Source organism: Patella vulgata, chromosome 6, assembly GCF_932274485.2.
Source record: "Patella vulgata chromosome 6, xgPatVulg1.2, whole genome shotgun sequence".
Lineage (NCBI taxonomy): Eukaryota > Metazoa > Mollusca > Gastropoda > Patellidae > Patella > Patella vulgata.
This window is the reverse complement of record NC_065884.2, coordinates 72990974-73005267: the sequence shown is the minus strand read 5'-3', so window position 1 is coordinate 73005267 and position 14294 is coordinate 72990974. Positions and strand designations below refer to the sequence as shown.

Below are 14294 nucleotides of genomic sequence, written 5' to 3'. Positions count from 1 at the left end.
TTTTTTTTTTTTTTTTTATATAAACAATATTTTATTCAGTTTGTCTGAATGAGATTGGGGAACAGGCTTAGCCTATGTAAAATTGGCAAAAATATCATTTTCAACTTCAAATTCAAACTTTTGAAGATAGCTATTCAATGGTAGGGAATAGAAAAACAAGGGAGGTAATTGTGTTATTATTTCCGGTGTGAAGATTTTTAAGTGTGAGAAAGATAACCTATGATCGTATAATAGTGAGTTGACAACCTATTGAGCAAAAGACATAGAAATAATTATGTTTTGACTTTCTTAGAAAATATGAAATTGTAACTTTAACATTCTACTTTTCTGCCAGATTTTGATTGGGGTGAGATTTGTAGGGTCCACGGAAACTGTGATGGCTCCGTGAGTAAGATGCAAGCTCGCTAATCAGGAGATCAAGGGTTCGCACCCACTTTTTACCGCGAAAGTTCCTGGTGCAGGACGGAGGGCCTGGCAAGGACAGTGTCTAGTTGTTGGGATGGAACAATAAACCGATGTTCCATGCACATGTAAAAGAAGCTTGACAGTTGGAATTAGAAATAAGCGTAAGGTGTAGCGCCACTTTCCCGGCAAAATTTTGTTCATAGCACACTGCGTGGCGTAAACCTGTCTTTGTTCATTAGCTCAATTGGTACAGGGGGGGTTGGATGGCTGAATGGTTAACACGTGCGCGCTTTATCATAAAGCCTTTCATTGAGTCAACTGGCGTGGTTTCGAATCCCCGGTTGTACGTGACAAGGAGTAGGGTCTCCTGTCCAACCTCGTGGGTTTTCTCTGGATCCTCCGGTTTCCTCCCACCGCTAAAGACCCCTACGGGCAAGCGAATTATTGAAATAAAATTGAACAATGTGTTAGTCCCGAAATGACCTAGTTTGTGTCGAGTGGACGTTAAACCCCATCTCTCTCTCAATTGGTGCAGAAAAGTAGAACGTTAAACCCCATTTCATTTTGTACGGATCACTAACCTTCACCTATTTTTTGGTCAATCAGAATGTTGTCCTTGTCCTGAGAACCTCAAAAACAAATCAATGTGTGAAAGAAGCTGTGCTAATATTTTTGCCATATTTTATGGAATCTAGGAATTAATGGATAAAAGATAATAAAACAAATTAGAATTCGATATTGTTGTTGTTTTCGTTATGTGTATCTAAAGACAAGTGGTGGGGGTGGCTGAATGGTTAACGGGGCTAAATCGCTAATATTTGGGACCTGGAAATTGATACAACGCATATAATAATGTAAAACGAATGTATATAAACTGATTTACATTCAATCGTTTCTGTTTTTACTGTAATTTCTAATCGGTTATGTTCGGCGAAATACGCCAGAAATCTCAATTGAATGACAATCTTTAGCGTCTGGTTATTCAAGTCTATACCGATAGTATTTATTGTGCATGCTCTCCAGATAAGAATATAGCATCTCGATTTGACATGAATTGTGGAATATGTCTAGCCTTGTACTTCAAGTCCGGTGTTACAAATGGTGCTGAAATGCATTATGTTACACAATTCGTGTACAAATGGTAAAATGTTTATTTTGTGTTAAATATTGGATATCAGAAGGCCATCTTTTCCCTTTAAGATCACAAGACCAATGTTGATTTATGTTGACAAATAATTCGTGTTTTCAATGTCGAAGATTTTTGATGATATTGAGTTAGAGACTTTGCTACTTTAACATGTGCGCGTTGGATCATAAGGTCTGTCATTGAGTCAAGCAGCGGCGTTTCGATTTCTCCCTTATATGTGACAAGGATAGGGTCGCCTTCCAACCTTGTGGGTTTTCTTGAGGTCCTCCAGTTTCCTCCCACTTCTAAAGACCCCTACGCGCAAGCAAATTATTGAAATATAAATTGAACCATGTTAGTCCTGAAATAACCTAGTTTGTGTCAAGTGGATGTTTAACTCCATTTCAGCCTGAAGGTCGGGTGTTCGATCCCTGCATTGGCCGAGAAAGTTCATCCAGATTTTCTGCCGTGGTTTCTCCTTGTCAGTGATGCAGGACGGAGGGCCTGTCTAGTCGTTCTCATGGGACAAAAAAACGAGGTCCCGTGTACACATTGGCGTGCACGTAAAAGATCCCTTGGCAGTTGGAATTCGATATAAGAGTAGGCCGTAACGCCGCTGCCCGGGCAAAATTTTCCTCATAGCACACTATGCCCGTCTTCATAAGCCCAGTTTAGGAGCAGAACAGTACGACGTTAAACCCCATTTTATTTCTCTCTCTCTCATGACTGTGGCTCTACAGTGGCGTAGCGCCGGAACACCACCATGGGACTAGAGTGGCGTATTGACAGATAAGAACATGGCTGTGGGACTAGAGTGGTGTAGTGACAGATGAAAACACTGCCATGGGACTAGAGTGGTGTAGCAACAGACAACACGGCCGTGGGACTAGAGTGGTGTAGTGACAGATGAAAACACTGCCGTGGGACTAGAGTGGTGTAGCAATAAACAACACGACTGGGGAACTAGAGTGGTGTAGCAACAGACAACACGACTGTGGGACTAGAGTGGGGTAGTGACGGACAACACGACTGGGGAACTAGAGTGGTGTAGCAACAGACAACACGACTGGGGGACTAGAGTGGGGTAGCAACAGACAACACGATTGTGGGACTAGAGTGGGGTAGTGACAGACAACACGACTGGGGGACTAGAGTGGGGTAGTGACATACAACACGACTGGGGGACTAGAGTTGGGTAGCGAAGACAACATGACTGGGGGACTAGTGTGGTGTAGCGACATACAACACGACTGGGGGACTAGAGTTGGGTAGCAAAGACAACACGACTGGGGGACTAGTGTGGTGTAGCGACATACAACACGACTGGGGGACTAGAGTTGGGTAGCGAAGACAACACAACTGGGGGACTAGAGTGGAATATCTGGGTGGTGTAGTGACAGACAACACGACTGGGGACTAGAATGGTCAATCATCATGTACCACTGGCGGTACTGTAAATAATAATACCCCATATATTTCAACAAAAAATATAAAATTGTGATTAAAATAAAACAATATATATTTCCAGATAATACAATATAACCAACGGCCTACGTAAATAAATACATAGCATAGAAAATAACATGAAACACAAGTATTAAATTAAGACCTCACTGCTGTGTTATATGGTGGCTCACTGAACAGGTGGTCCCGATACCATTGGATCACTGAACAGGTGGTCCCAATACCATTGGATCACTGAACAGGTGGTCCTGATACCATTGGATCACTGAACAGGTGGTCCCAATACCATTGGATCACTGAACAGGTGGTCCCGATACCATTGGATCACTGAACAGGTGGTCCCGATACCATTGGATCACTGAACAGGTGGTCCCGATACCATTGGATCACTGAACAGGTGGTCCCGATACCATTGACTGACTAACCAGGCAGTCTCGATACCATTTTATAACAAGAATTTGACAATATATTTTATAACAATAATTTGACAATAATTTATAACAATTAACACTTGACAATGTGAATATAAATCGCATATCAAAAAATATTTTATAAAATGAATTAGAATTTCTTTCTTCATTACCAAAGTCAGTATTTGACTAAAACAAACGATTAATAATAGGCCAAGGGAAAACTAACTGTCTAGTCTTATCACACATACTGTATATCACAAGATATTTTAGCAAAAACTATAATGGTAGAATTTATTTATTGTTGTATATATGCTTTTAATTTTAAATAAGATTTAAATTTCAGCAAATATTGTTTTAAAAAGGGCATAGGTCAAACCCATAAAACATGATTATACATTAGGGGTTACCTGGACAACAAGTTTATACATTAAGGGCTTTGGTCGACATTTAGAACATGTTTATACAATTAGTGGTTACCTGGGCAACAAGTTTATATATTAAGGGCTTTTGGTCCACATTTAAAATATGTTTATACAATTAGAGACCTTGAAATAATAATTTTACATGACACAATGTCAGACTCGACTTACAATGACAGATCTCTAGTCATTTGGATGGGACGAAAAAGCAAGGTCCCGTGTACATATTGGCGTGCAAGTAAAAGGTTCCTTGACAGTTGGAATTCGATATAAGAGTAGGCCGTAGTGCCGCTGTCCAGGCAAAATTTCTGTCATAGCACACTGTATGGCGTATGCCGTTTTCATTAGCCCAGTTCAGGAGCAGAACAGTAGGACGTTAAACCCCAATTTCATTTCATTTTATTTCGACTCAACTACTACCTGATGATGTCCGTAACGGGTGCTTTATTTCTAAGCTGGTTCTAACTACAAAAGTTTATATATTTTATAAATAAGGCAGACAAAAACATGGGCCTTATTCTCAAACATTTACACTAAAATATACTATTCAAAAAAAGTAGGGGATATTTGATTTTTAAGTGTTATTAAAGTCACCTAATGAAACTGACGAAGAAACAAATGACAAAATGAAATGAAGTTCACATTCATCGATTTATTCCAAATGATCGTTAGACTAAGTAAGGCACAGACTGACCATTATAAGGGTAAAATGATACCCGGGGTCAAACAGCACAGTTACCACAGCATCACAACCAAGTCAGTAACGGGTAAATCCTCCTCTGTTTGCCAAACAAGCATTGATCCGACGTGGCATACTCCTAATGAGACGTCTAAGGTCATTTTGGTCCAGATTGTCCCATTCCTGTTGCAACGCAGCAGCAAGTTCTTGGACATTGGCAGGACGTTGTTGACGTTGACGTAACCTCTGTCCAAGCATGTCCCAGACATGATCGATGGGGGAGAGGTCGGGACTCAGTGCTGGCCAAGGTAATGTGGTGATGTTCTGTTGTTGGAGGTAACCTGTAACGATCCTGGCCCTGTGACATCTTGCGTTGTCATCCTGGAAGATGAAACGGCGGCCATGACGTCGTGCGAACGGCACAACATGGACTGCCAAGATGTTGTCCCGGTAGTACTGGCCTTTAACACGCCCTGCAACAACATGTAAAGCCGTTCTTCCAGCAACAGTGATGCCTCCCCACACCATAACAGAACCACCCCCAAATCGATCATGTCTGATGACGTTAACGTCTTGGAAGCGCTCGTTTCGACGACGCCACACCCTCCTACGTCTGTCCAATAAATCAACAGTGAACCTTGACTCATCTGAAAACATCACATTGCTCCAGCGTCGATTATCCCAGTGTTGACGATCCCTACACCAACGACGTCTTGCCTGAATGTGATGATCTCTCAAACAAGGGATCACGCGAGGACGTCGGGCGCGAAGGTGACCCCTATGCAGTCGATTCCGAATCGTCTGGCCACTCACTCTCAAACCAGTGTCTGTTTGAAGACGAGCGCTGATCTGATTTGCTGTGATGACACGATTTCTCAAGGCCAAGGTACGGATAAATCGATCCTGGGCTTGAGTTGTCGCCCTTGGTCGACCTGGGCGTGGTCTGTCGTGTACAGATTGTGTATCACGGTATCTGGACCATAGCCTGCTTATGACAGACTGAGAAACATTCATCGTCCGCGCCACAACCGCCTGTGTTGTGCCGATCTGTAGCATGCCAAGGGCACGTAACCTTTCATTTTGGGTAAGCCGACGCATATCAAAATTTGTTTTCTGGTCACTAAAACAATTAAACTGATGTTTCCACCCTGGAATTCAATGCCACAATGACTGTAACATTCAAAGTCAGAGTCGTGCAAATCTTGGGTTGGACCCCCATGATGATCCCAAGCATCACCTGCATTCCATGCGGTAGCTATTGGTGCGTTTGGGCGTCACATGTAACTGGAAATGTTTCTTCTGTTAGGTTCTATAGTGACTTTTTTCGTAGTCATTTGCATATTTTAGTATTATGCCCCCAAAATCAAATATCCCCTACTTTTTTTGAATAGTATATTTAAAAGCTGCTTCCTTTTTCATTGGCTGGAGTTAACCCCAATCTGACTAAAACACAGATCCTATTTCCTTTCGTTTTTTATAGTTCAAAATTTTGTTTTACTTGTCTTTCGAGGCCATCGAAAGTTTAAAAAAAAATAAACGAAATATAGATCTGTGTTTTAATCAGATTGGGGTGAAAAAAAAAAAACTTGTACAAATTTCAACTTTTTATATCCAATAAAAAGGTGGAATTCTTAAAAAAAAACATTTTAGTTGACATTTTCTTAAATAAGGCCTCAATTATTAAAATATAATTTGACGAATATAAAATATAACTGCAAACAGTACAAATCATTTTGACAGGATTTCATTTGACAAATAAAACATTTATTAAAACAACAATAAATATTTTGACATTTTGAATTTAAAAAATGCTGAGTTAAACAAGTTATAAAAACCTAATGCTGAGTTAAACTAGTTATATCAACATAATGCTGAGTTAAAATAGTTATAGCAACATAATGCTGATTTAAACTAGTTATAGCAACATAATGCTGAGTTAAACTAGTTATAGCAACATAATGCTGAGTTAAACTAGTTATAGCAACATAATGCTGATTTAAACTAGTTATAGCAACATAATGCTTAGTTAAACTAGTTATAGCAACATAATGCTGAGTTAAACTAGTTATAGCAACATAATGCGGAGTTAAAATAGTTATAGCAACATAAAGCTGAGTTAAAATAGTTATAGCAACATAATGCTGAGTTAAACTAGTTATAGCAACATAATGCTGAGTTAAACTAGTTATAGCAACATAATGCTGAGATAAAATAGTTATAGCAACATAATGCTGAGATAAACTAGTTATAGCAACACAATGCCGAGATAAAATTCAGAAGAAATATAGTTATATAAACTTATCCTTCATGTCTTCTAATGCTGCCATAAAATTCAGAAAATATATATAGGCCTATATAAAGATTTCTTTCATGATTTATAATTAACATAATGCTGTTATATCAAATGATGAATGCTAAAATATTATAATACTTTACCTGTAGGATGAAATATTATAATAGTTAGGCTTTCCTTTCGGAATTTGACCAGTGGTTTGGGTTTTGGAATTTGACCAGTGGTTCAGGTTTTGGAATTTGACCAGTGGTTTGGGTTTTGGAATTTGGCTAGTGGTTCTGTTTTTGGAATTTGACCAGTGGTTCTGGTTATGACATATTAGTTTGTTTACCTTCGAAATAACAAGATATTTATCTCCAAAGAATTTAATAATTTTTAGCAGTATCCAAATTTTTTAGATATTTTATTCAGTGCGTTATTCCTAAAATTTATAAATTTAAATTTATCTATTGCTAAACTCTTTGAAATTCCAAGTTTATGGGGCCTCAATAAACTGACATGTGGGTGTATTCTTCAGACACTCAAACTGATGACCAAATATGACGATAGGGCTCTAATATATTGTATCATACGAAAAGTTATGTTTTCCTCAATATTTCAAAAAACACTGAAAGTTTCCAATTATATGTAGTCCAATTCTTTTCATTTCCCCATCACAAGATTATGACCAAATATGATGAGAGGGCCCTAATACGATTTCCCCAATATTTCACAAAACACTGAAAGTTTGCAATTACATGTAGTCCAATTCTTTTCATTTCCCGTTCACAGGAATATTTTAATATTCGTGTCACGAGTGTGGTTATCTTACTATATCTATCACTGGTTTCAATCTTGTTCAGGTAAAAATCTATCTTCTGCTTCTGTTAAAACTCCCTCCAGGTCGGCTAGCTTGTTCTATAAATAATACAAAATAAAACAAATAAATACCCTTACTCTTAGTTGTAGGAGGAGATAAAATGCAGTTTAACTTCCTATATGTCTGCACCCACTGGGCTAACGAAACAGGCATGCGGTGTGTTCCGAGAGAAATCGTGCGAAGCTGGGCTAGTCTTGCTTCTTATGCGACCCGGGAGGTTGGATGGCCGAATGGTTAGCGTGTTGAATCATAAGGTCTGTCACTGAGTTAACTGGCGTGGTTTTGATTCCCCGGTTGTACGTGACAAGGACTAGGGTCATCTGTCCAACCATGTGGGTTTTTAAACCGGGTCCCCCGGTTTCCTCCCACTGCTAACAACCCCTACGCACAAGCGAGTTATTGAAAATAAAATTGAACCATATGTTAGTCCTGAAATGACCTACTCCCTGTGTGTGTGTGTGTGTTGGAGAAGCACAAATGATCAAGTTTATAGTAGTCACAAAATCGAAAAGTTAGTTTCCATCATGCTAGTCCTGTGGTATAGGATATTATACTAGTTTACCTGTAGTATAGGATATTATAATAGTTTACCTGTAGTATAGGATATTATAATAGTTTACCTGTAGTATAGGATATTATATTAATTTACCTGTAGTATAGGATATTATAATAGTTTACCTGTAGTATAGGATATTATAATAGTTTACCTGTAGTATAGGATATTATATTAATTTACCTGTAGTATAGGATATTATATTAATTTACTTCTGGTATAAAATATTATAATAGTTTACCTCTGGTACAAAATATTATAATAGTTTACTTCTGGTATAAAATATTATAATAGTTTACCTCTGGTACAAAATATTATAATAGTTTACTTCTGGTATAAAATATTATAATAGTTTACCTCTGGTACAAAATATTATAATAGTTTACCTCTGGTATAAAATATTATAAGTTTACCTCTGGGATAAAATATTATAAGTTTACCTCTGGTATAAAATATTATAAGTTTACCTCTGGTATAAAATATTATAATAGTTTACCTCTGGTATAAAATATTATAATAGTTTACCTCTGGTATAAAATATTATAAGTTTACCTCTGGGATAGGATATTATAATAGTTTACCTGTAGTATAAAATATTATAAGTTTACCTCTGGTATAAAATATTATAATAGTTTACCTCTGGTATAAAATATTATAAGTTTACCTCTGGTATAAAATATTATAAGTTTACCTCTGGTATAAAATATTATAATAGTTTACCTGTAGTATAGGATATTATAATAGTTTACCTCTCGTATAAAATATTATAAGTTTACCTCTGGTATAAAATATTATAAGTTTACCTCTGGGATAAAATATTATAAGTTTACTTCTGGGATAAAATATTATAAGTTTACCTCTGGTATAAAATATTATAATAGTTTTCCTCTGGTACAAAATATTATAATAGTTTACCTCTGGTATAAAATATTATAAGTTTACCTCTGGGATAGGATATTATAAGTTTACCTCTGGGATAGGATATTATAAGTTTACCTCTGGGATAGGATATTATAAGTTTACCTCTGGGATAGGATATTATAAGTTTACCTCTGGGATAGGATATTATAAGTTTGCCTCTGGGATAGGATATTATAATAGTTTACCTCTGGGATAGGATATTATAAGTTTACCTCTGGGATAGGATATTATAAGTTTACCTCTGGGATAGGATATTATAAGTTTACCTCTGGGATAGGATATTATAAGTTTACCTCTGGGATAGGATATTATAATAGTTTACCTCTGGGATAGGATATTATAAGTTTACCTCTGGGATAGGATATTATAATAGTTTACCTCTGGGATAGGATATTATAATAGTTTACCTCTGGGATAGGATATTGTGTAGGTTCTGGAGCACTCTCTCTATTAAAATCTTTCATTGTACCACATTTTGGTATATCATCAACCCATACACCCTCATGGAGCTGACCGGTTGTTAAAAAGAAATATTTTCCTGGTCCATTTTTCTTGTCATTCTTCCATGATCCTTCATATCGATTTTCATTGGCTAAAATAAAAAATAGATGAAACATATTTTACGTCTACGTATCACGTTTAAACTAATGCAGTTTCACACCTCTGTATGTCTTTACTTGGACCAGGTTGATTCATGAGGTTTTTTCAAGTGAAGTTTATACTTTAAGTAGTAAAACTTGCTGGGCTGACAAAAGTGTTTAGATGTGCAGAAGGATGAATAACCAAAGTAAATAGGGTACTACTTTACATGTAAAAGAGCCATTGGAATGTGAATGAAAGAAGGTGGACTGATGGAAACACAGCTGGCTGTCTAGGGGTCTGGTGGAATTACAGCTGACTGTCCAGGGAGCCTGATGGAAATACAGCTGGCTGTTCAGGGGGCCTGATGGAAAAACAGCTGGCTGTTCAGGGGGCCTGATTTAAATACAGCTGGCTGTCCAAGCGGCCTGACAAGGAAAAGTGTTTATTTGTTCGAATGGATCCCGAGATCCCGACTCCCTTGTAAATTAAATCATGAGATTTACTGTATGTAATCATTTGACTTACTGTATATAACCATGTGACTTACTGTATCTAATCATGTGACGTACTGTATCTAATCATGTGACCTACTGGATCTAATCATGCGACTTACTGTATCTAATCATGTGACGTACTGTATCTAATCATGTGACTTACTGTATCTAATCATGTGACTTACTGTATCTAATCATGTGACGTACTGTATCTAATCATGTGACTTACTGTATCTAATCATGCCCTCTCCGTTTCTCTCATCATCGAACCATTCTCCCTCGTATATGGTACCATCAGCGTAATACATCCTACCCCAACCACATCGTTTATCAGCGTACCATTCACCTTCGTAATAATCATCGGGTGAATAAAACCGTGTTCCGTAACCCTGTAATATATACCAATACTTTTATTATTCATGGAGAAAAAAGAGGGGTGAGAAAGAGAGAGACAGAGACAGATAGAGAGAGGGTTTAACAAGCTAGGTTCTTTCTGTAATAGTGGTAGGAATATGGAGGACACATAGAAAACCCACTTGACAGACAAAGGAGGTTTAACAAATTTAAGTTATTCCGATATTAACATACCTACCGTATAGTTTTAGTCCAATAATTTGCTTGAGCTTAAACCCCAAGACCACCCCCATCCCTTTAATATTTTGGTAATGTTTTCTTTATTAAATGTTAAATAAAACAATTTGAGCATATTATTATGTTGTGTGGGTTAAGGGTGTTAAAAATGAGATATTGTCTGAAAAATGCAAACTGTGATCAGCCTTCTTCGGTGGTCTCTATATATATGGTGTCATGTTTCAAGTTCTAGCTCAGGTGTGGTTTCGATACCTGGTGTACGGGCAACTTCCTCTCACAGTAAAGACATCTGTGCATGTACTTAATATACTCAAATAAAAAAATATTTCTGTGGAAGCAGACATTAAACTCTTACATGTCGCATATCATTCTTCCATCCACCAGAATATTCCTTCTTAAAACTTCCTTTTCCATCTGGAAGACTGTATGTACCAAATCCACCCCGTTTCCCTTTCTTCCAGTCTCCATCATATATAGCACCATTTGTTTTCCATTTATAAGTTCCCTTTCCTATTAATACAGATTATGGTGATAAAATATATAAATAAATGAAATAAAATAGGATTTAACGCCCTACTGGTTTGCTTCGACTGGGCTAATGAAAACAGGCATATGCCATACAGTGTGCTATGAGGGAATTTTTGTCTGGAGGACGGCACTATGGCCTACTTATATATCGAATTCCAACTGCCAAGGGGTCTTTTACGTAGCCTTCACGCCAATGTGTACCCAGACCTTAGTTTTTTTATCCCGTACGAAAGACTAGACAGCTGTCCTTGTCAGGCCCTCCGTCCTGCACCAATGACACGGGGAAACCATAGTGGAAATTCCTGATGAACTTAAATATATAAATAGCAAGCCAACATCGAGGCTGATGTCCAGCTGCCTCCCCGCCCCCTCTCACGGGCCCTGGAAACGGACATTTGTTAATTCTTTGGAAATAGCCTTTGCTATAAGCATTCTTTTACGAACAGCAGAAAGGTAATCAACACCAAATATATGCTACTTTATTAAAACATCAATTCGTGATCGGTCAGTCAAGCTCGAATACTATTTGATAAAATAAAAACAACTGATGAGTAAAGCTGATTTATTCCATACAACAATTAACATGGGTTGTACGACCATGACGGCATAGACCTTATAATAATAATACATGTATTATAAGGTCAATGGTACGACCCAACAATAGTTGTGGTCGACATAACCAATACCAGTAGACGACTTAACTGTGAACGAGTTTGCTTGTGGATGAGTTAACTGGCAACCATTATTTCCATATCGCTGGTGCGCTTTGGTGAGATTTCAATTATGGTTGTCACAATTAATTGTCAAAAGAGGTGGGCAACTCATCCAACTCATTTTAGAAAGATCATATTCCTAATAATAAATGCCAGTTTGATCTACAGAATTATCCACACACAAACAAACAAAAAAATTAAATCCTTACCCTCTCGTCTATTTTCTTGCCATTCTCCTGTATATTCGTCTCCATTCACAGAATACACAGTATGTCGAACACCTCGTTTCTTCGCTAAATAATCCGCTTCTTTCCATGGTGGCTGCTTGGTTTTGGCGTCTTTTAAATGTGGCATGATTTATTTAGAAATCCGACAAAAACTGAGAGGGGGAACTAACTAGAATGACGAGCGGTAAATTTACTGTTATGTTTTTATAAACACATGATTATAAGCTCTTCCGTGGTAATTTGCGCATGCACCGCATCGTGTTGTCATGGTGTCATTGTTTACATGGGTTATTTATTTCATAGGGAAGATAACTCCGTTGGTATTAATTACCATCCACTACAGGAACGCACTAGTAGTTTTTCTAACACGTACTACATGTATTTACTTAAACATACATTATGCAAGAGCTAAATCTGCCTATTGCAGGTCTTTCTTTAGGCCTGAAATGTTATCTAAATTATTAATTAGACATTAATTAACTTATACAGGCCATAATCAACTCTCGATGTCAGCGCTAGCCTTCTATATTTACTTGATTAGGATCAGATTTGCTGCTCAACTTTCATAGGACTTCATAAAATGGATAATTGAGACTATATTTTTTTTAAAGTACCGACTTTAATAATGATGACTGAGGTTAGGCCGAAAATTCAATCGCTAAATTCTCAGTTCAGAGTGCAGATTGCGTCAATTTGACTGAAATTTTCAGCATATTCCTGTTAGATTCTCTTGTGTTTTATAGTTTTTAACTATTATAAAGAGAACTGCCAGCTCTTTATCTAATCTCCCATAATGTTTCTTTAACTGTTGTGTCTCTGCTCTGTACTATAAAAATTTTCAATTGTAGTGAATATATATATATATATATATATATATAAAAAATAACATATTATAAAAATAGATTTTACATTTTTTTATTTCGATATCTAAAATATAATAAAACGATATTTAAAAAGATTGAGATTTTAGAAAAATGATGATAAAAATATAAGCAAAAAGACAAATGTCACAAGGTGATTACTATCTAGGATACATAACAATTTAACAGAGAATAATTGTGATAATTTTAATATGCAAAGAGATATGTTATTATAAAAAGACAGGTTGCTAGGCAACAAAACATGCCCACATCAGCTGTGTCATCTGAGCAAGAAGAACACTAGATCGGAGACAGTCCTGCACATATGATGTTATATGTGGATTGTGGGTTAGGGTTAGGGTAAGGACCTGCAGATTTCGTCAAAGTCTTGAGATGTAACATCCAATCAAGACAATACGATTACTTTGGAAGGAACATAAAAGCTAACCGATTAATTGATAGATACAATTAGTATTTCAAACGCCAACAGTGATTTAGAATCTGTTTATGAGGATTTTCCAGCATGTACCCTTATAATATGGAAGGAAATGAAATGGGGTTTAACGTCCTACTGTTCTGCTCTGAACTGGGCTAAGGAAGAGGGACATATGCCATTGCTATGAGGGAAATTTGCCCAGACAGCGGCACTACGGCCTACTCTTATATCGAATTCCAACTGTCAAGGGTTCTTTTACGTAGTTGAAAAGTGATAGTATATGATGACTCGGTCATAGATATAAAATATTCTGGGATTCCATTCGATAGATAAATTATAATAAATATAACTACAAATATACATTTTATATAAAAACATAAAAATACAAGATATTAAAAAAATACAAGATATTTACTAAACTAGGACCAGCTATATTAAAGATACATTATGTAAGATTTAGATAAAGAGCTGGACGTTCTTGCTATAATATTTATATTAAAGATAAAAGTATATAACATTTAGATAAAGAGCTGGACGTTCTTGCTACAATATTTATATTAAAGATACATTATGTGGCATATATATTGTTTATGATATTAGCCACAGTACTTGTTGTTTAAGATTAAGCCTCAATTCACCATTTTTAATTTAAATCATTAAATGGCAATAGTGTTTCAATCTGTTTGAAGGACAGCCATCCGATGTTTTAGAGAGATGATGATAGTCTTGTC

The 14294-nt window shown here is 36.7% G+C and overlaps 1 protein-coding gene across 1 annotated transcript; it reads right to left on the bottom strand.

Moving 5' to 3' along the window:
- Nucleotides 1–5614: 5614 nt before the first annotated feature.
- On the bottom strand, nt 5615–12679 carry LOC130013163 (MORN repeat-containing protein 3-like). Its single transcript, XM_056101825.1, has 5 exons — nt 12250–12679; nt 11155–11309; nt 10438–10597; nt 9540–9724; nt 5615–7696 (listed from the first exon to the last, which is right to left on the bottom strand). Exons 1-5 carry the CDS (start codon nt 12392–12394, stop codon nt 7628–7630), a joined length of 714 nt encoding a protein of 237 aa, XP_055957800.1. The 5' UTR covers nt 12395–12679; the 3' UTR covers nt 5615–7627.
- Nucleotides 12680–14294: the final 1615 nt, after the last annotated feature.

Bases quoted from the DNA above. Each gene is read 5' to 3' on its own strand.
- LOC130013163 (XM_056101825.1), bottom strand. From the start codon at position 12,394: ATGCCACATTTAAAAGACGCCAAAACCAAGCAGCCACCATGGAAAGAA. The intron at 11,310-12,249 runs GTAAGGATTTAA...CTGTATTAATAG, and splicing joins GCAAGAAAATAGACGAGAGG to GAAAGGGAACTTATAAATGG. The intron at 7,697-9,539 runs GTAAACTATTAT...TATTATTTATAG, and splicing joins CACAATATCCTATCCCAGAG to AACAAGCTAGCCGACCTGGA.